Source organism: Podarcis vaucheri (assembly GCF_965113315.1).
Source record: "Podarcis vaucheri genome assembly, chromosome: 2".
In the NCBI taxonomy this organism is placed as follows: domain Eukaryota; kingdom Metazoa; phylum Chordata; class Lepidosauria; order Squamata; family Lacertidae; genus Podarcis; species Podarcis vaucheri.
Genome location: NC_138760.1, coordinates 90,047,757 through 90,068,286, shown reverse-complemented (window position 1 = coordinate 90,068,286; position 20,530 = coordinate 90,047,757). Strand labels below are relative to the sequence as shown.

General features: G+C 39.4%; 1 protein-coding gene across 4 annotated transcripts in view; it reads left to right on the top strand.

Moving 5' to 3' along the window:
* EEFSEC (eukaryotic elongation factor, selenocysteine-tRNA specific) overlaps positions 1–20,530 on the top strand; it is a 164,372-nt gene that overhangs the window by 84,141 nt on the left and 59,701 nt on the right. For all 4 annotated transcript variants that reach the window (XM_082209881.1, XM_082209884.1, XM_082209882.1 and 1 more), the window contains one exon: positions 9,645–10,286. In XM_082209881.1, coding sequence (XP_082066007.1) covers positions 9,645–10,286 — 642 coding nt within the window. The remainder of the gene's footprint in view (positions 1–9,644; positions 10,287–20,530) is intronic.

The window sequence follows — 20,530 nt, the reverse complement described above, 5'->3', positions numbered from 1 at the left end:
CCAATTCCCCCATCTTCATTACTATGAAAGAGGTAAACAGACAGCAATACAGTATACTTCCTTATAGGTTAGTGTCTCTTTACTTTACGTCCCCATTGCCAGTGTTAGGGAGTTCTGAGTAGTTCGTTTAATCTCTTTTGAAGAAAAGGCTAAATTTATATGCTAAGATCAGACCTTCCCTATAACTCATACAACTCATCCTGTTAAATGTTTTAATATATGGCACCACTGTTTCATTAAACAACATCCAGGAATAATTAGTTCAGCAACGATGCCTTGGAACAAAAGCCCTTGATTTAGTTTAACTTTATAAGTTAGGATTCTTTTGATCTGCAAGAACACATCTGGGCTCTTTAAGAAAGTAGAAAGAAAAATATTAAATGTTTATTAAGACTGCTGGTGAGGGTTTTCGAATGACAGTAACCCTTTGGTACCAGGATGTTATTTGAAGACAAAAAAGGGGGGTAAATTCTATATATTACACAAATCATGACATGCTGCTTCATTATGGTAAATACTTTTTTTGTTACTGAAATAATATTTTGGATTGAAGCTTTTACTTTCCTATTTTCTACCTTTTCTTGACAGACTTTTTTTTTGTCTTAGCGTATTCTTTTTCTTTTAGTATTTTCCTCCCAGGTGGGCATATTTGTATAACGTTAACCATGATGTATCTGTCCTTCCTGTTTCATGTATGTCATTTATTTAGGCTTGCATGATCATATTTATATCATTACTACTTTATAAAGCAGCACAGATGCTACATCTCCCCCCCCCCCAATTGCTCAGATATTGGATTTAAAACAACAACAACAACTCTCTATCATTTATTTCCAAAATTTCAAAATGGCAAATTCACAGCCATTTTGTGAATCTGATGCCTAGGATCAAAGCCTACTTGTTTCTTTCAAAAGTTAACTGCTAGTATTTTATACTTTGGAAGAGAATAGCATATAGTATTTTTGGTTTAGTTATTATAATTTGGCTAATTTTAAGATTACCTCATCTAACAACTGACTTGACCTTTTTTGGCCAAAGGTTTAGGAACCCGCTTAAGAATGGGTCCTGTGTTCAATTCACAGCATATCAAAAAACAGTTGATATGTCATTTCATATATTAATCACTGCTATATTTAAAAGTTATCAACATCTGCATCTGCTTAATTCATCATTATTTTTATAGCTAAAGCTCACAGTTTTCTATTTTATTAAATTTCAAGCAAAAATTGCCAACGGTAAATATAAAAAATTGACACCACTTACAAAACCAACAAAACTCCTTTGGAATTACGGTACTTGTCTTTAGTCCTTTCTTTCCAATGACTTTTTTCAATGGGGTATATTTCAGTTTTTAATACTGAAGTCACAAATGAGGAAAGGCAGAGTTTTGCTTACGAGAAAGAAATGGATACAAGAAAACTGTATTTCCTGCTGTCCCCATACCTCTCCAGTAGAAGTGAGAACACCTAGCAATATTATTTTTCAGTAGTGATTTTATTTTAAATGCTGTTTTCTGTTCTCTGTATATCTTTGTAGGGAGGCAGAATTTGCAGGCATTGTTGTTTTGTTTTTAATTGATCCTTTAACTGCAAGGTTATGAACTAATTGTGACCTCTACACTCCACTCTTAATTGCTTCTGACCTACTCTGTTAAGTAAAAAGAAATAACCTAACAGAAGGGTAACCGGATCACTGCTGCCACACCAAGGAAACAGGCAAGCGTTGGGATGCTCTTTAATCTCTCTATCCACACAGCTCTCATTTTAATTTGCAAAATTGAACCCAGATCGAGAGCAGTAAAGCCTGAATACGGTAAATATTCATGCCTCAGTGATCTAGAGTAGCTCCATTACATTTCAGAGATTGGGAGAATTACCTTTTGGATTATGTATATTCATGGGCTGATTTTTATTTGAGATATAATATTACTCACATTGGGCTACATGTCACACATTCTACCAAAACCAGCCTCCTGACAAAGCTCCAAATGTTGCTTACACATAAAAAGTTTTACTTCTCTAGCCTATAGTTTCCCTTCTTTTATGCTTTTCAGCAACTAGTAATAAACAAAAATATCCTGTTTTGGGAGTTGGGGAAAATTTACCCTCTGGAAGGTCTTCTCTATAAACCTTTCAGCCCTCTGTTTACTCTGATGTAGTATTTTGTGGACCACTTTGAAGTCTCTGGATGAAAGTGTTCCTATTGTTCTAAACCCAAGTCTAGAGTTAAAACAGAGGAATTCGGTTTATTTCATTGGAAGAATGAATTTTCCCACATGTAATTTTACAACCTGGTTTTTCCCTTGTGTATGGGTGAGGTCGTTAGGAAGAAACAGAAATATGTGGCTTGAAAGCACTTTTGATAACTTAAGGTTTACTTGATATTAAATGTTAATCTTATTTATAATGCATATACTATAGAAGAACAGATTGAGTTTCCCCTTTTCTGCCTCTGCTTGGTGAAATGCTAACTTAGTATATACATTGACATGGATGGACATGGCTCATTAGATATTTTAGTCAGCATGTTCTGTCAAAAGGAGTGGGATTTTCCACATATGTGCATATATTTGTGGCTCTAAGATGTTCTTATCAACATTTTACCATTTTCCTTCTATGTAGTAATAGGTACATATAAATAATACGCACTTGGTCTAAAATAGGAGGGAAAATAGCCAGCCTGTATGCTGCTGTGTGGTCCATCAGTTATCCCACTTCTGACACAGTTGTGGACAGCCAGGGCACGATCAAAGAAGTAGAACTCCCTCAGCTATTTGATGTGAGGGGATTATACTGACAGTCATGTAGTGATTCACTGAAGAATATCAGAACCTTTCAACCTTCATGTTTCCCAACTGACTGCAAAGGCAGATGTTTCTTGGTTCAAACTAAATCATGATTATGATTATTGCTCGAAATTGTTCAACTTTTTGAGGAGGACTCAACAGACGCTGTTTTTGTTTTGTTGAGGTTTTGCTTTTTCTGTTGTATTTTTATTGTCCTGTTATATAAATTTCTGAATCGACATTCCTATACAAGTTTTCATCAAATTAAGTTGTGGGGGAAGCATTACCACTGATGACTGTGTTCATTTTTCTCAAAAACAATTTGAATCTAGTTACTTGCAAATGTGGGAAATTTCATGTTGGGTACATACTTAGTCTAGGAATTAATCAGAGATGCTATGATCAAGCCTTTCAGGTATGATTAAATGAAAACTAGATCAATAAAGCACATGCCATAAGAAATATATATATATTTATTTCAAATATATACTCATTGGGTCTGAACTTGTGGTGACTGACCAGGAATGAGGCCTTAGGATCATAATGGTTAACTTCTTTGTTGTACCCATCTCTGATATTTCTTCTTGAAACCAGGATCTTGAGTTATTGGCTCCAGGATGCCAATGCAGCTTGTGTAGAGATCAAACTCTTCTCACAAAGCAGATGTTGCTTGTTTGGTGGACAATAAGCGAACAACAAAATTCAAAGGATTGACTACACTGGATACCTAGGTGAAAGGCATCTTCTAGTTTAATATTTACGTCTTTCTTGTTAATGATATTTTCCCATTCTTCTCTTGCATGGTTTCCCCAAACTGCTTCTCTGCCTCATGACAATTTGCACCATAATGGGTGACATTTTCTTTGGAAAAATGAAGTTTCTCATTTCTCTACCTTAGGGCTTCTTGTTGAAAATTTAGCTCCGTGTCCTCATTCTCCAGTACATCATCTCCCGCTGAGGCCCTCAGAATGGATGTACACCCATCATTGCCGAACTATCAAGCAGCTATGCTTTTCTGAGAGAGTGGGCTTTTGTGTGGTATCCATTAGAGATCTTGTGCCCTCCATTATGTGGAGAAATAGCGGGGGGGGGGGGAGGTCAGTGTCCCAAAGACCTGAGTCTGACCAGGCACAAGTTTCCACTTTGGTTGGATGGCTAATATGTGGCAGGAAATGCTTCCCACTTCAGGGCAGCCCAGAGTGCTGCTCAACATCATCTTCATACAGTATGAAAGAAGTGTGTAATACATATTTTTAAAATAATGTTTATTAATTTTTTTGCACATAAAATACAATAAAAGCTAAGCTAAAAGAAGTAAAAGTAAATGCAAAGCCCTCTATCACAATTGTATCCCTTAATCCACGCATGAAAAAGGGAACCCTCCCTGGTCCCACCTAGGAGCTTCCCTCTCTTTTCCCAGCCTCTCACCCTGGGAGATTCTCTCTACCCGGCCTTTCACGCAGGGTCCTTTGTCTCCCGTCTTATCACCTTCCTGTGTGTATCTTCATTAATCCAAAACAAGGAAAGAAGCATGAGAATAATTTGACATAATTCTCAGTTTGAAACAAGTGGTCATCCATTTCCTCTTGTTGAATAAGTGTCACCATACGTATATGCTTTGAAGACAATGATATTTTGGGGAGGGTGAGATTCAGAGTCACTCCGTCGGTGACGTACTTTGAACATGGCCTTTGGTATGAACATGATATCCTCTGCCAATAAGCCTTTTGTGCTGTGCCAAGTCCTTCTCCTACTCATCTAGTGAAACAGGAAAGAGAGAGGGGGGATATGAATGTGCCGAAACATCTGGAATGCCTAGTTGTTTGTATAAAACAGGCATGGTATCTTTTTTGCCTTTGGTACTTTGGTTGTGATTTTCCCAGAATCCTCCAGAGTAGTGGATAGGTTCAGTCTTAAACTTAAGATGTAACATCCTACTAAGATGTATGGCACACTTGATGCATCTCTCAGAGCTAATGGTCTGTGCTGTCACCAGAGCCAAGAAGATAATGCCATGCCAGTAACTCTCTTGTCAAATTTACAATCTTGTATTCATGACCATGAAAGCGGGAATTTATTTTAAAACAGAAGGTCACTGAATTTTGTCTTTGGAGGCTGGTGCTCTGGAGACCTCCAGGGCAACTCTCTCTCTCTCTCGCTCTCGCTCTCTCTATAGAGAAGAGCGCACGCTGGCATTAAACATACCTTTTATAGTGTATTAATGTTATATCTCAATGCAAGATTGAATTAGTGATCTGAACAATGCTCAGGGGTGCTAATAGAACTCCTCACCCTTTCAGCAGCCCCTACTGCTGAAGAACAAAGCTGCAGTTCCATTTTTTTTGGCAGTGAGCAAACAACCCAAAATTGGGCTGTATTTTCATTTCCCTCAAAATATGTCCACACCATTTTTCTGTCCTATGAGTATAATTTAAATCTCGCTTAAATATAGGGCCATCCTCTCATTTTAATAGAGGTGGTATGTGCATTATGTTAATGCACCAATTAAAGTTAGCTAACATGTTTTAAACTGTTTGATTACTAACTACCTTAACTATGTGTTCCAATCTGCTTTTTATTTTATTTTTTAAATTTTCCATTTCATAATTTAGTAGTTTGCTGAATTTGCTGTGATTCCAGTTATTATCAGAAGGGCTAGGTTGCCTTTATCTCTTTTGTATCAGTAAGATGCAGTGACAGCACTGGAGGTAGAAGGATGCTTGGGCTCTTATCTAAAAAAGCTAAGAGCTATGGCATATGGAGTACCGATAACTTAATGAAAGTTGGATAAATAAAGGAAAAGAAGCTTCATTGTATCAGGAGAAAAAGCCATTAGTGGAGTTTTTGTATGCTGTTTTCTATTAGTTAAACTGCTTTGAAAATCTTAGTGGGCTTTTCCTTTGGTCTTCAAATAACAGGTTCTTTTCTTATATTGAACACATTTGTTTATCTTAAGGGCCTGAACAGTTTGGGTGCTTTTAATTTATCTCTCCTTTTGCATTTTTTTATCTGTGTATGAACACATGGACTTCCCCAGTCCTTCTCCTCCTCCACCAAAGCCATTTCACAAGCCTCTACATCATACTTAGAAATATTAATGTGATCATCCAGATAAAAATATTGAACATTCTTTCCTGATTTATTTTCAGGCATTACAAGTTGCCACCCCTCTAGTTAAATATGAAGCTGCTTTAAGCAGATTTTTCAACATTGGGAAGTGTTTGTTTGTTGATGAGCTTGAAGTTGCTAGATGAAGTTCCATTTCTTTCCATGTGACTACCCAAAATGGATAAAATAGGTATGCCATTTTTATGTTAAAAATAATTTTTTTGATGGCATGAAACAAAGAGCTCTAGTGTGGAGGCGAAAGTCTTATGTTGAACCAAATCTGTGACATCTGTGTGCTTTTAGAAAGATCTGAAAACTCCTTTTATAAGGGAGGGCTCAAGCAAGACTGCTGAAGCATGGAAAAGAGAACGCTCACATTCTTTCCCACACTTTCAGGGACTTGTGAATCACCACTACAACAATACAGTGGTGCCTCGCAAGACGAAAAGAATCCGTTCTGTGATTCTCTGCGTCTAGCGGTTTTTTCGTCTTGCGAAGCAAGCCCATTGAAGGATTAGCGGATTAGCGCTATTAGCGGCTTTTAGCGGCTTATCTGCTGATCGGATCAGCTGATAAGCGGCTTAGCGGCTTAGAAAAAGGGGAAAAAACAGCAGGAACTCGCAAGACATTGTCGTCTTGCGAAGCAAGCCCATAGGAAATTCGTTTTGCGAAGCACCTCCAGAACGGAAAACTCTTTCGTCTAGCGAGTTTTCCGTCTTGCGAGACATTCGTCTTGCGGGGCACCACTGTAGTCCTATTGGGAGCATAAATTATCTCCTCACAGAGTGAGATGTGCTTGTTATTTCTTTGCATAAAACACTGTAAGCCGTCTTTCTCAATTTCACAGGTTGGTTGGTTGGTTTGTGTGTGTGTGTGTGTGTGCGCGCGCGCGCATGCACGCGCATGACTGACAGAATTTGTAATACAGATGTATGAAATATCAGTCTACATAGAACCATTCTACAAATAAAAATGAAGCAGAAGATTTTAGATTTCAGGTGAGCAGCAATAGCCTTCTTTAAAAACTAAGACAACAGAGAGAGAACCTGTTAAGAACCTTTCTTTCTGATGTTCTGGTTTCCTATTTCCAGGGAGTAATGTGGCGAAGCATTAAAAATGTGATGGTTCTACATGCAGTGGTACATTCTATTCTACTGCTATTTGTAGACCCACCAACAACACTTCTTGTGGAACAGCAAGATTTGGTTTTCTTGATAGACTTTTGCTTTTGAATTTGTACCTGGTTGTTTTCAGTTCATCAACTAAATCATGAAGTAGAACTGTTTATTTCATGTCCATTGATTTCAGCAGAACTACTCTGATTAATGTTGGAAATAATCCTACATGCCCCACTTTATCCGAAGTTTGTGGCTTGCACACATATACATAGAGGTGATGCAACAACAAAACTTCAGATTTGGAACTTGCTATCTGACTTTTAAATGTATTGAGTTCTTTGACAGAAGTATCTCTCCAGAGTGACACCGCTGATAACCTGCAAGCTTTCTGAGAAAGGAAGAAGTGCTGTGTTGAGTTGTATTTAAACAATACATTGGTTCCACAATCTGAAACTGTATATTGAACGCACAGAGTTCATCTAACAATATTAAGACGCTGAAGATCTTTCTGCATCTGTTCAGATGAGTGAAAGAGACAGTGGCAGGCACACGTGGCTAATGAATAAATTGGGGGAAAATATCTTCTTAAAGGATAAATATAAGAACAAAAAGAAATGCAGTGAAAAAAGAAACCATATTAAACTGAACTGGTTTGCCCTCATCAGGCTGAACCAACGTTGATCTTTTTGAAAAGCCTATTTTAGTCTTTATTTTTCCAGCCTTAGAAGTTTCTGAAGAAGAATAACTGATACAACTCTAAGCTTATTAGCTTCACTCCAGACACCATACTGTTTACATTTTTCTCATGTAACATGGATAAGAGAAAATGGACTATATCCATAAACAGGGGACATAGCCCTGACATCACTAGTGCATATTTGTGCTTGTTGTTTTCAAATTGCTGAAAATTAGAGCTTGCTTTTCATAAATCTCACAGTTGTAAAAAATATTTTAGTGGAAGGATTTATGGAAGAGTACTGAAATATTAGGTCAGAAATATAAATAACTGGAGTAAATGGGAATTATATCTATAGAATGGCGTAAAAAATCCCCCCCTCATTTTCTATGTCTTAAGAGTGTCATGTGTATTTCTTAAATGCATGTGTGTTTCTTTATGCATGGTGTTAATGCACTGATGGTTATATTTCATTAAGTGAAAATATTAAGCACATTATCTGAGACATGCTCATGCTTCTCATCATAAAATATAAGAGGAGCACTTTTTTACCAACAGAAAAGGAAGCGTAGTCCAGAGGTTGACAGCCTGCCCCCCTCCGCCTTTATTTGTGCCCACAGGCAGGAGCCTCAGACGCTGAGCTTTGGTGTTTTTGTTTTTTAAAGTAATTCGCTAGCCACCCTCTCAAAAAACTTATGAAGCAAATGTGCAGGTACCTTCTGAGAATTGGAAGGGCCTGCTCCCTTTCACTCCAGTAGGTTAGACAGCCAGCTTTCCAGCTTGCTTCATGGTTTTCTTTCATTCTTTTTCTAGCACTGGAAGGCATTTTTATTTGGGGGGGGAAGCAGTGGCACTGTAGGGGATCTCTATCCCCCCTTTTCTAGTCCTGCTTTTTTTCCTAGCTGTGGTGTGCATTCTAATGGGGGAGAGGAAGCCACGATGGGGATGCTTCATCTGCTTGCTCCCTAGGCTCTCTTCCCATTATTTCTTACATTTTGATTTTGAGGAGGGGTGGGGAGACAAAGGGGATACCTTCCCCATTTGCCTTGAGGCTTGTTTTATTGCTTTTTCCTTCCCCTTATTTTAAAAAAATATTTATATTTTATCACAGTAACATCCTCTAGGCAGCTCAGTGTGGCACCAATGATTCTTTTCCTCCCCATTATATCCTCACAGCAATCCTATGAGGGAGACAGAGTGACGTGGCCAAAAGATAATTTCATGACTGAGTGGGAATTTAATCCTGTTCTCCCAGGTCAACCAGTCAGTTGATGCTCTGTTATATAGGAATACCAGTATTCCCAATTATGTGTCAAGCCACACCCTCATGGCAGCCATTTTGTGTTAAGCCAGGCCCTCTTGTGGCAGCCATTTTGTGATTGGTGGCCACAACATCCTCTCAAAATTCCAAATGTGCCCCTGGACCCCAAAAGGTTGCTAACTACTGCCTAGTCTAATTTGTAGAACTGCAGCAAATTCATATAAGAGAATAAAAGGAAAGTAGAAAGAGAAGGTCAGCATTTTTATTATTTTTGTATTATAAGATTGCTACTGTGTAGCTTAGTTGTACTTCTCAAAAACAAATCAGTGCCTTATTTATGCAGATACATACTGATCTGCTAATTCCTTTCAGCTACTATAAAAGTTACCAAATTCCAAAGAATGATTCTTAGTATTATTTTCTAGTACAAAAGATAGACAAAGCTTTAAAAAGTAATCCTTAGAGGAAGCATTCATTTAGATAATTTAGAGGGTAGATTTTTCTTGTAATTACTATGTATCTCTACTAAAGAGCAGTGTTTTAATGTCTGGAAATAACTCTACTGAAGAGTGAGTTTCTGTTTTTTCTAAAGACCCAGAAAAGTGGGTATAAACGTTTTTAATTAATAAAATGCTTTATTAATAAATAAACCACATGAATATGACTATTTTTCTTATCCTTTGCTCCCATAAATAGGTGACAAAGAAGGTCAAGTCCATGCAGATGTTTCATACGCCAGTTAACTATGCCATGCAGGGTGACAGGGTAGGAATCTGTGTGACTCAGTTTGATCCAAAGCTGTTGGAAAGAGGTCTGATCTGTACACCTGAATCTCTCCAGACTATTCATGCTGCTATCATTTCTTTAAAGAAAATCCCATATTTCCGAGGCACTCTTCAGACCAAGGCAAAGTTTCATATCACAGTTGGCCATGAAACTGTTATGGGAAGAGTTATGTTCTTCAGCCCAGCTCCTAATGACTTCACCAAAGAACCCCTGGAGAATGATTTTGATTTTGGAAAAGAATATCTTTATCAGGAGGAATATCTTTCCAAAGACTCAAAGTCCTCAGAAGAAAACAAGGAGAATGACTGCACTGAAGAAAGACAGCTCCCCAAACAACAGTGGGCCTTACTTGAGTTTGAGAAGCCAGTTACCTGCCCTAAACTCTGTCTTGTGATTGGCTCAAAGCTGGATACCGATATTCACGCAAACACTTGCAGGTTGGCGTTCCATGGAGTGCTCCTCCAAGGGATGGAAGACAAAAATTATGCAGAGACATGTCTCCCAAAGCTTAAAGTTTACAAGCTGAAACACAAGGAAGGACAAGTGGAACGGGTAAGCTTGTGTGATTTAATTTGAGGATCACCTGAGATTACTGGGCAGTAGAAGAGTTAATATAGTAAAAGAAAGTTAGAGGGGAACACAAGAGAAGGGGGATTTGACAGCTGAAATGCTGGTATGCAATAGTAGGGAGAGCAGCAGAAACCTGGAGCCAATGACGTGGTAATAGGGGAAAAAACAACTGGAACTAAGATGGCAGAGTCATGGTTTTTGTTGAAGCCTGTGGCAATTAAAAATAGGGCTGGAGGGTATCTGTTCATGAAATTTCTCCAGAAGCCTGGTGTTTGGGGTAGCCCAGGATAGCAGAGAGAATGTTGCTCTCTCTGCTGCTAACACTTGACTCCCCTTTTGCCCTAATGTACGGTTTTCATACCAAGAGGAACCACGAAGACATGGGGCTGGTGATGCTAAATTGTTTTCACAAATTTTCATTTATTTCTGTTTAGTTTGGGGCTTACTATCTTGGATAGGTTTTTTCTTTTCTTTTTTTAGAGAAAGCTGCGGCTTAATGTTTGGTCCCAGTTTTCGGGGGGGGGATTGTCGGGGGGGGGGGGGAGTGTGAACAAATGGGTGGTGAAATCATTCATTGCTTTTAGGAAAAGTCCAGACTCTGGTTTAATAGAAATACTGATTCAGATGGTCCCACCCTGCTGCCGATGGATGTCTGGAGATTAGAATAACTAAATTTACAGTGTCTATTCTTGGCACTGATTGAGGAAAAGGGCATTCTCATTGTCAAGGAAGGAAGAGGGTGGCTGCCCTCCCCCTCTCAATGCTCTAGGGAGGCACTAAATAATAATGCCACGAGGAATACTTTCACCCTAAAAGCATTGTAAGGAATAGGCTGGGAATGAAGGAAAGACTGCTGTCTTTAGCTTGCCAATTTCATGGGAGTCTATTCCTGAAACACATTTTAGTGATTTTTTGTGGTGTTCCATCTCCCCTCCCCCCAAGAAAACACACTATGGTCAATTAATATAGCTGGGGTTGATCCTGTTCTCCTTCCTTGCTCCAGAATTTGATATGAACTCCTCCTGTTTTAATGGCCAGTTCACCTTGAATAAATTCAAATCAGGCAATTATATATTGTTCTAATTATAATTCGATTAATACATTGCTCTCATTGCTCCATCAAAGTCTGCTCTGCTTTTTTGAGAAATAGTAGCTATTATGCTACTATTGAGTTGTTTTCTTTGCTCAGGTCAGCCAAATATCATGGCTTCAGTAGCTTGTTATTAGGTAGCAGTAAAGAATTAGCACTTAAGTTTTTACTACAGTACTTACAGCTGTTCTATAGCTGCCACCCTTCAGCAAAATCCCCTACTTCTCACAGACCTATAGATCAGATGCCTTCAGTTAGTCAGTCTAGGGACTGCATGCTTTGGGAGAAGTACACCTTTGTGAACACACTGTTTCCACAAAGCAGACAATTGCCGCTCTTTTTAAGAATCAAATGCTGTTCGACGTTGGAATTTGCTGCCAAGGAGTGTGGTGGAGTCTCCTTCTTTGGAGGTCTTTAAGCAGAGGCTTGACAACCATATGTCAGGAGTGCTCTGATGGTGTTTCCTGCTTGGCAGGGGGTTGGACTCGATGGCCCTTGTGGTCTCTTCCAACTCTATGATTCTATGATTCTATTCTATGATTCTATGAAAGAGACCCTGTGTCATGCTTACAAGCTACCAGTTTTCTACAATTACTGGTATAGCATAGTGGTTAAGACTGGCTCTTTTTACCTGCAGAATATGAAAGTGGATATGAAAGAGCCATGCAGTTGGCCCCACCTATGAGGTTCTTTCTTACAGACCCATGCAAATTGTGCTTTGGGTTTCACACAGGGAAAAGTATATGTGTGTGTGTGCTTGAAGAGACATTGTGGCCCATGTGTCAGTAAGCTCTTTGAAAGCTCCCAGTTCAAATATTACACCAGCCTCGAGCTCTCTAGGTTGTTTTAGACAAGTCACTGTTTCTCAGCCTCTGCACCCTCTCCACATCTACATTATGGGAATAGAATACAGTAGTACCTCGGGTTAGGAACTTAATTCGTTCTGGAGGTCAGTTCTTAACCTGAAACTGTTCTTAACCTGAGGTACCACTTTAGCTAATGGGGCCTCCCGCTTCCACCACACAATTTCTGTTCTCATCCTGAAGCAAAGTTCTTAACCAGAGGTACTGTTTCTGGACTAACGGAGTCTGTAACCTGAAGCTTTTGTAACCCGAGGTACCACTGTAATAATAATGACTAGTTTATTTAATACATTTATATTTTGCTTTCCTTACAGCACGGAACTCAACTTAGTTGAGCTACTACGATTACTGAGATATTGACCTGGTTCACATGACATGATAAGCTAAGCTATGACTTAGCAAGAATGCACAGTCTCCCAGAGAGGAGCTTGCAGCCACTTTGTTCCTCCCACCCAAGCTAAACCATGGTTTGGCTTTGTGTGCCATCTGAACAGAGACTTGTGGTTAAACTCCTCTCCTCACTGACCATAAGCTTGGCTTAGCTCTAACTACCACCTAAAGTGTGTGTGTGATTGTAGAAAACATGATGTCCTTAACTTTGTGCATACGTTGAGAAGTATGAATCTAATCATCTGAGGAAATGCCATCTGATTGGCCATATGGGGTAAAAAGTCTCCTGCACCAAGTTCAAAAGTGAAAGGTGATCCATAGATTCGTGCTGTGACTTCTTGGTGCGTCTGTTGAGTAAATGTTTTGCATAACCAAGATTAGATCCTGAAATGTTGTTGCTTTGCCTGTGGCAAGGGATACTTGTCAATGAGTAACTGCTACAGTAGGAAGAGAAGGCGGGTGGAGGGGAAGCCCTCTACCATGTTTGCAAAGCACAAGCTGCACCGTTTGTTGTTATTTTGGACTTGTTTAGTGAAAATAAACATATACCTCAAGGAGAACAGCTCCTTGCTGAAACCATACACAAAGCCGTTTGGTATGTGAAGATTTACTGGAAGATTGTTGGCCAACAAGGCTTCATGAACAGGTATTTTAACAGGGTAGCTTGGTTACGACCAAGTTACTGTATTGTTTTTTAACCACAAATACTTTGAAACCTGCATCTGGATCATCATGTGTGGTAACTGCTCACACATCTTTTGCATTGTGTGGATACAGAATAAGAAGCCGCAACCCTACTATAGTCTTGCTTATACTGTACCTACTTTCTGAAGCACATTGCTATCATACACCTCTCTATAATCAGAGGGCTGTCTGCAACTAAGTTCTACTCAAAGTAGAACTACTAAAATGAATTGGCCCAGTACTGCTACTGGATACCCATTGAGCTTCTCTGTTTCTAATTAAAAGACAGAGTGTTAGGATTTTAACAAGGGCAACACAAAAATTCCTTGTAGGGCCTGTGTTGGCTATTGTACTTGAGGTGCAGTATTGGTGCCTTAGTTCTTCCTTAGTTTTGCCATTTAAATTCTGTTATATACGTATGATGCTGTGTGATATCAGTGTTTGGCAGTAAACGGAACTGCCTAGCAGAACCTGCTTTTACCACGATTAATGTTTTAGCTGCTTTGAAGTCTGAACATGGGTTTGCTTGGTTGTGCTTGGCTGCTGATGGCATGCTAAATGTGATAATAACACAGCAATGAGGGCACTCAGTGGATAAAAATGCACAATGCTTTCACAGGTTAAAATCCGCAGTAAAATAGGAGCATAAGAGATGTATTTATTTTTTGGCTGCTGTTCTGTTTGCGATTGAGCAATTTTGTGAAGCTTAGGAATGTGGAGATAATGGTGTTCTCATTTGAAATACTATTCATGTTTAAAAGTGAAGAAGATAAAAAAAAAGGACGAACTTTAGTGGCAGAAGGTTGAAGGATATGGTAATTTACAAAATATGGATCAACATGGTTTGGTTAATTGGTCACAACATTTTCCAGTGAAGGCAGTTCTAAGGAAAGAATAAATATTTTACTTTTAAAATAACAGTAAATATACTTGCTTTGGCTGATGAGGCAGAATTTGGCAGGGCTTCCTAATAGAAATTGTCTATGTCCATTGCTTTGGATATTGTTAGATTAAACCATACAGTATAAACGTTTTGGCTTGCACAGGAGTTTGAACAGTCATTAATTTTTTTTAAAGTTGTGTTAGAGTCACTTACTGAGTATCTGTTTTTGTTAGTGATGTTGAGGCTGATAAGGGCATAATGAGAATGTAGGAGAGATGGTGAGTTGCACATGATTGTATGAGTTTAAAAGCAGGTTTATATGCTTAGATTTGTAACATAATCTAGCTCTAGCCCTATTCAAGTGTTCTCAAAATCCAGAGATACAGCACATGGCGAGGTGAGCCATGGGGACAAGTGTTCAGGCTCTGCCCCACTACCTTTTGTGAGTTTGAGGGTGGTTATTTGAAGTGAATCACTTGCTTTTACTTTTGGAGGCCCATGTGATGTTGGGCCCTGATTTCCAGAGTTCTCCATCACGTGGGGAACTTCCTTGAGTGCAGGAGCCTCTTGCTGCAGATAATCATTCTGCAGTTTGGAGAGGGTGATGGGCACAGAGCCAGTGTTCTCATCTCCTTGTGTCATTTGTTGTGCATTTCCCTGTGTATTTGTGAATGCCCAGAATGCCTGAAAATAGTTTCTGTTGACTTGTCAAGTTCTAGTTGGACATCTGATTGCTGATTCTCAGTGTTTAATGCTTTAGACAAAAAAAAAGAAAAAAAAGAAAAGCTCATCCTCATGGTTTTGTATCTTATTTTCTCTGTGTAATAGCAAATATATAAATCTTATCTGCTAAAGGTTTAAAACCTGGGCTTTGCAGGATTCCAGCCTTTCTGTCTCCCCACCCAACATTCCCATAATCTTTTGTTGACTTCTTTAATGCAGTTTTTCCCACTTCAAAATATGTAATTTTAAAACTTTTTTTTTTGTCTCAGTGTTCTTGGCCTGAGTGCCATTTTTATTACAACGTTGTTGAACTATAAAGCAACCTGTGTTGTTGTTACTGAACTGATTTAAATGATTTCTTTTTGGTGGCCACTTCTAGCTGATCTGGGCTGTAGTGCTACTAAAACACTGTAGGAGATACTGCCTAGTAAGATTTCATGGATTGGATTGGAATTAGCAGAATCAATCTAAGCTTGTTTTGTTTTCTGTTTGTTTCTACTATAGATAATGGTTACGGTTCTGCATCTTATTGGTGTTATCACATAATCCTACAACTGGAAGGAACCAAAATGTAATCAAGTCCAACTCCTTGATTTCAGATCAGTGATAGGGATTGTAAAAAGAAAGAAAAAATAGAGAACTTTTTGGAAAATTTGCAGATTAGGGTAATTTGCAAGGGGTAACTTTACATCAGAAAATGCTCAACTTGTTTAAGGCTCTCTGTGCAGCTAGCCCCACACCTACAAAGCTTCAGTGCTTCTGTTGTGAACTTGCTATGACACTAGTTGTTGTACTCCATTCAGACTCATACTAGTCCTGAATGTTAGCATTGTATATTCCCAGGCTTGAGACTGTCTGCCCCAGACTTTCCTTCACAGCACTGTGGACATGAAGGTTCAGGGCCAGCTGCTAGCTCCAAATTTGAACCTTTTAATGCAGAGGAGGCAGGGACTTTAACATCTTTAATGATTTTGTGTGTGAGAGAGAAATATGTAACGACACCTTCCTCAAATCCAATTTATTTTCCCTACATTAAACCCTTGGTTGAAGTGGCAGACCATTTTCCTTTCCTTTAACCAAATGGTTACCCATCCTGCCTTGTGCCTGTACTTTCTCTTTGCTCTAATGCTACTAGGACTGTACAGTGTGTATAGGCTGTCCTCAGTCTTACTGTTTTGAATCCCCTTCTAGGATTATTTATTCTACAATCCTGGAGATTCCTTGACTACCCAGAAACCCAACTAATAATGGGAGTCCAATCAATGAGAAGAAGGTGACCCTGCACAGCATGAGGATTGTCACATTTTCATGAAACCTTCAGAGATGGATAGTTAGAGCAATTATTGCTATACCTAGAGAGGGAGAGGGAGAATTGGAAAGCTACTAATGAGTTCCTGTCAGGCAGAAATTAACCAAAGTACAAATACCATTTTGTATATTTGGAGGGTCTGTACTTGCAACATCAAGCAATGATGCAAGGAAGTTTTGTGAAACGACAGACAGGCTTTGTACAGGCCTCCATTACATTCATGTGCTATATTCCAGTTATGAAGGTCATCCCAACAAGTCTCAGTTGTAGCTATAAAGTCACATTTCTCTTCCTGTATTCGGTGTTCAAGCTCATCTTATTTCCCATACTCAGCACATTAGTGAATAGACATCAAAAACCTTGGGTTTCTGTTCAACTGCTATATTAATGTGGGGTTTGCAAGGCAACACCACAGCTTCCTCAGTTTCTCCTGTAGTACCAAGTCCCCATCTTTATGTGCTTATCTTTGGGCTATTTTCTCCACCCCCACAGGATTTAGTTTTTATGTTCTCTTGATCAAGTTCACCATGCTTCTGCCAAGCTCATCCCCCCCCCCATCCTCGTCAGGAGCAGCCCATCTCCTGCCAGTAGTCCATTAAGGAAGCTTAGACATGGTCTCAGAAATTGAGCCTCTCTCGCTGACACCATCTACATAAGACATTCTAGGGAAGTATTTTTCTCTCTGTATGTAGTTCTCTGCATTTACACAGGAAAAATTAGATACCAAGGTCCTTCAACTTCCTGCCTTTTGCTGCCTAATCAGATGGGATACTGTCCTAGTTGTGCCTGATGGTGTCATTTGTTCCCACATGGATGAAGAAGAAGGGATAAAGATCAGTAGGCATGACAAACCACTTGTCCAGCCCATCCTAGATCCAGGCACTATGGGATCAGCACTCTCCAAAAGTTACCAAATCTGATCAGCACACAGTCACACCCTTACTTCTTAGTAGGGAGTCCGCAACCTTTGTCCTTCTCTTCATGCAGGTGGCGATTGAGCTACCTCTGTTCCCGAAGCTTTGAGACTCTTCATTCCCACGTAGTGCAGCCTGCTTCACACATTCTCCATCATGATTTTTAGAGCCTCTCTCATTGAAAAGATTTTGAAAACAATACATTAGTTCCAGTGGTTCAGAATGTTCCTGCTTCTAACAGTCACTCTGGTTCATGCACTTCCCATGTTTGCTACAGTTCTCATTTTCTTCCCTGAGACTCTTCCTGCTTTTGTCCTTGCCATAGTGCCCCCGTATTCTTATCTCCTCTAATGAGGCAGTGAGCAAACTTTCTCCTCCAGTCCTTTTACTTTCTCTTCCAACAGAGCATTTAGCTTACTGTTAGCACACAAGCCTTGATGTAGAATCTTTCCTCCTACACCCTTCTAGGTACTGCTAGGATAAGGAGATTGGAAGGTTTTGCTTCCATTTTCAGTTAACCAAACTGTGCTTAATCTTAACTATTCATTATTGAAACAAGACAACTTCATACATAATAGTTTGAAGTTGGCTTGTTTCAGTAAAACATAGTTAAAACCAGGCATAGGCAAACTCGGCCCTCCAGATGTTTTTTGGGACTACAACTCCCATCATCCCTGACCACTGGTTCTGTTAGCTAGGGATGATGGGAGTTGTAGTCCCAAAACAACTAGAGGGCCGAGTTTGCCTATGCCTGGTTAAAACTAACCCAGTTTGTGTCCAATTTTAGAAATAATTCTTAATTGTGGTTAGTTGAAAATGGAAGCAAAAGCTTCCAATCTCATGGCCGTTGTGGAGGGGGCTGATGATCCCAAGGCTCATTCGTGTAAATGCTGAACCATAATTAGTTTTATATCTGAATAAGGCCTATGCATGCTTCAGTAGTTAATGAACTGAAGTTAATAAGTAAAAAATAGTTGTTGGGTTGACAGCCCTATTCCCCAACACCTTTATTAACCTTAACTGTCCTAGCTTTGTAAAGTAAATACTGCCAGATTGAATCCTCCTTAACATATACCTGACCTGTGCTCTATGAAACAGTTCGTTATTTAGATTATTTCTAGAGGATCTTTTTATCCCCAACTTTTCTCCCCCCCCCCTTCATTCCTTATTCTAGTTCTCTTTCCCCACCTATTGTTTTATGTCTCCCTATGTTCCTGGAAAACTGGTGCCTGTTAATTTCCAAATATGAGCAATAATGCATTTCAGAGACTGAATCTGACTGTAATTTGCATTATTCTAAAATTAGAATAGACTTTCTGGTGTCTCTGAGGAGGAGGAGGTTCTGTTTAAGTATTCTCTCCCCCACCCCCACCCCATCGATAGAATTAAACCACGAGTTTGTGCTGGATGTCATCACGCAAAACGTAGCTACAGCATTGCAAACATAATACCGCAATGCAAATAATATTTAAATCAAAGGATTTTAAAACTGTGTACTCTGTATTAAAGTTTGTGTGTGTAAGGGAGAGGGAGAGGGACTGACTCTTCACCTATGTTAATACAGTACTATTTGTTTTTTTTTCTTTCTGCAAACACAAAAGCCAAGGGGGAGGGAATATTTCATAAAAATCAATGCTATTGTGTCCTCTGGTCTAAGCCATAAAACAAGAGCAACAGAAACATTCCCTTTGAACTTGAAATCCCTTTCTAAGCTGCTGATCTAACCTAAGCAAGAGAGGGAGAATTTACTAGTCAGAAACATTTGTTCTTTTTTCCCTTTCCCTTTTCTTTTTTTTTAACTCCTTAAGTGAGTTTGATGCTGCACCTCTGCCCATAAATTAAAAAAATATTATTGTAATGTAGGTCAGTGAACTGAAGCGCCACTGTACACCATGGAGGATTAAAGTCAGAAAGGCAACCCTCTTCCACTCCCACTAGGTCATATGACAATATAAACAAGAAATGCAAGGAGCCTTCAGCTTTTTCTTGACCTAATCCTTTGTTTATGCAGCACTTAAACTGACTTTTGGGGTCGTCTCTGTCTGGCATTAAAGCCCTTAAGCTTTTTGAAGTTTCCCTGAAGTTAATAAAATTAGTCTGCCTTCACGGCGAGGCCCCTGTCTGCTGCCTCAAAAGAAGAGTATGTATCCGTTGTTGTCTTTGCAGCTCTAGGTTTTTAAACTTCTCATTTTATAACCAGAAAGAAACTGGAGGAGAGTCTGAGGAGAGACCCAAAGCCCAAAAGGCTGCTCAGCTAATGGGCAAAGTGATTGCCATAGTAGATGTTCTGAGAACTCAGAGGAGATTATGGCTCTATCCAGTGATTGGCGCTAAATTGCTGGTGCAGTAATAAAGAGTTGGATTTCAGTGGAAGCAAATAATAGGCTTTTCTAAAACATTTTGTAAGAAGGAGAGAGCAGCATAAAAATAAAGACAGTTTCAACACAACAGTTGTTGACATTCGGGAAAAATGCTATTTTTTCAAAGTTCAAGTTCCTGTCCTGCTACATGCCAGTAAACAATAGGTGGCCATGTACTGAAGCTTTCCAAACAAAGAAATAATTTTCTGTATTTCCTTAAGCAAACATAATATTGCATTAAATTGATACAGGTCAATATTAATTTTAGATTAGGTGTGATTTGTAAGACAAAATTAAGAATGAGCAATGTTTATCATCTTACTAGCTGTACAGGTGAGCAAACTGAGTTTTGGTCCATGCTTATGCATTTATTAGGGACGTGGGTGGCGCTGTGGGTTAAACCACAGAGCCTAGGACTTGCCGATCAGAAGGTCGGCGGTTCGAATCCCCGCGATAGGGTGAGTTTCTGTTGCTCAGTCCCTGCTCATGCCAACCTAGCAGTTTGAAAGCACGTCAAAGTGCAAGTAGATAAATAGGTACTGCTCTGGCGGGAAGGTAAACGGTGTTTCCGTGCGCTGCTCTGGTTTGCCAGAAGCGGCTTAGTCATGCTGGCCACATGACCCGGAAGCTGTACGCTGGCTCCCTCAGCCAATAAAGTGAGATGAGCGCCGCAACCCCAGAGTCGGCCACGACTGGACCTAATGGTCAGGTGCCCCTTTACCTTTACCTATGCATTTATTTAGACCATACGCTGGTCAAGGTGTTTTCTAGTGCTCTAATTCTGGAAATGGGAAATTTCATTTTACTTATGTTATAACTTAATTCCCCTACCCCAATCCCATTTTGCCAGCTGTTTTTAGCTGCCTGTTTTCATGTAGCCTCATGTTGTGTACTGATTTTATATACAGTATATATTACTATTTTTAAATGTTGTTAGTTGCTTTTAGGACTGATGCTCAAAAGGTAAGATATAAATGGGGGAAAATAAGTAATGGCACAATCCAGTTGTC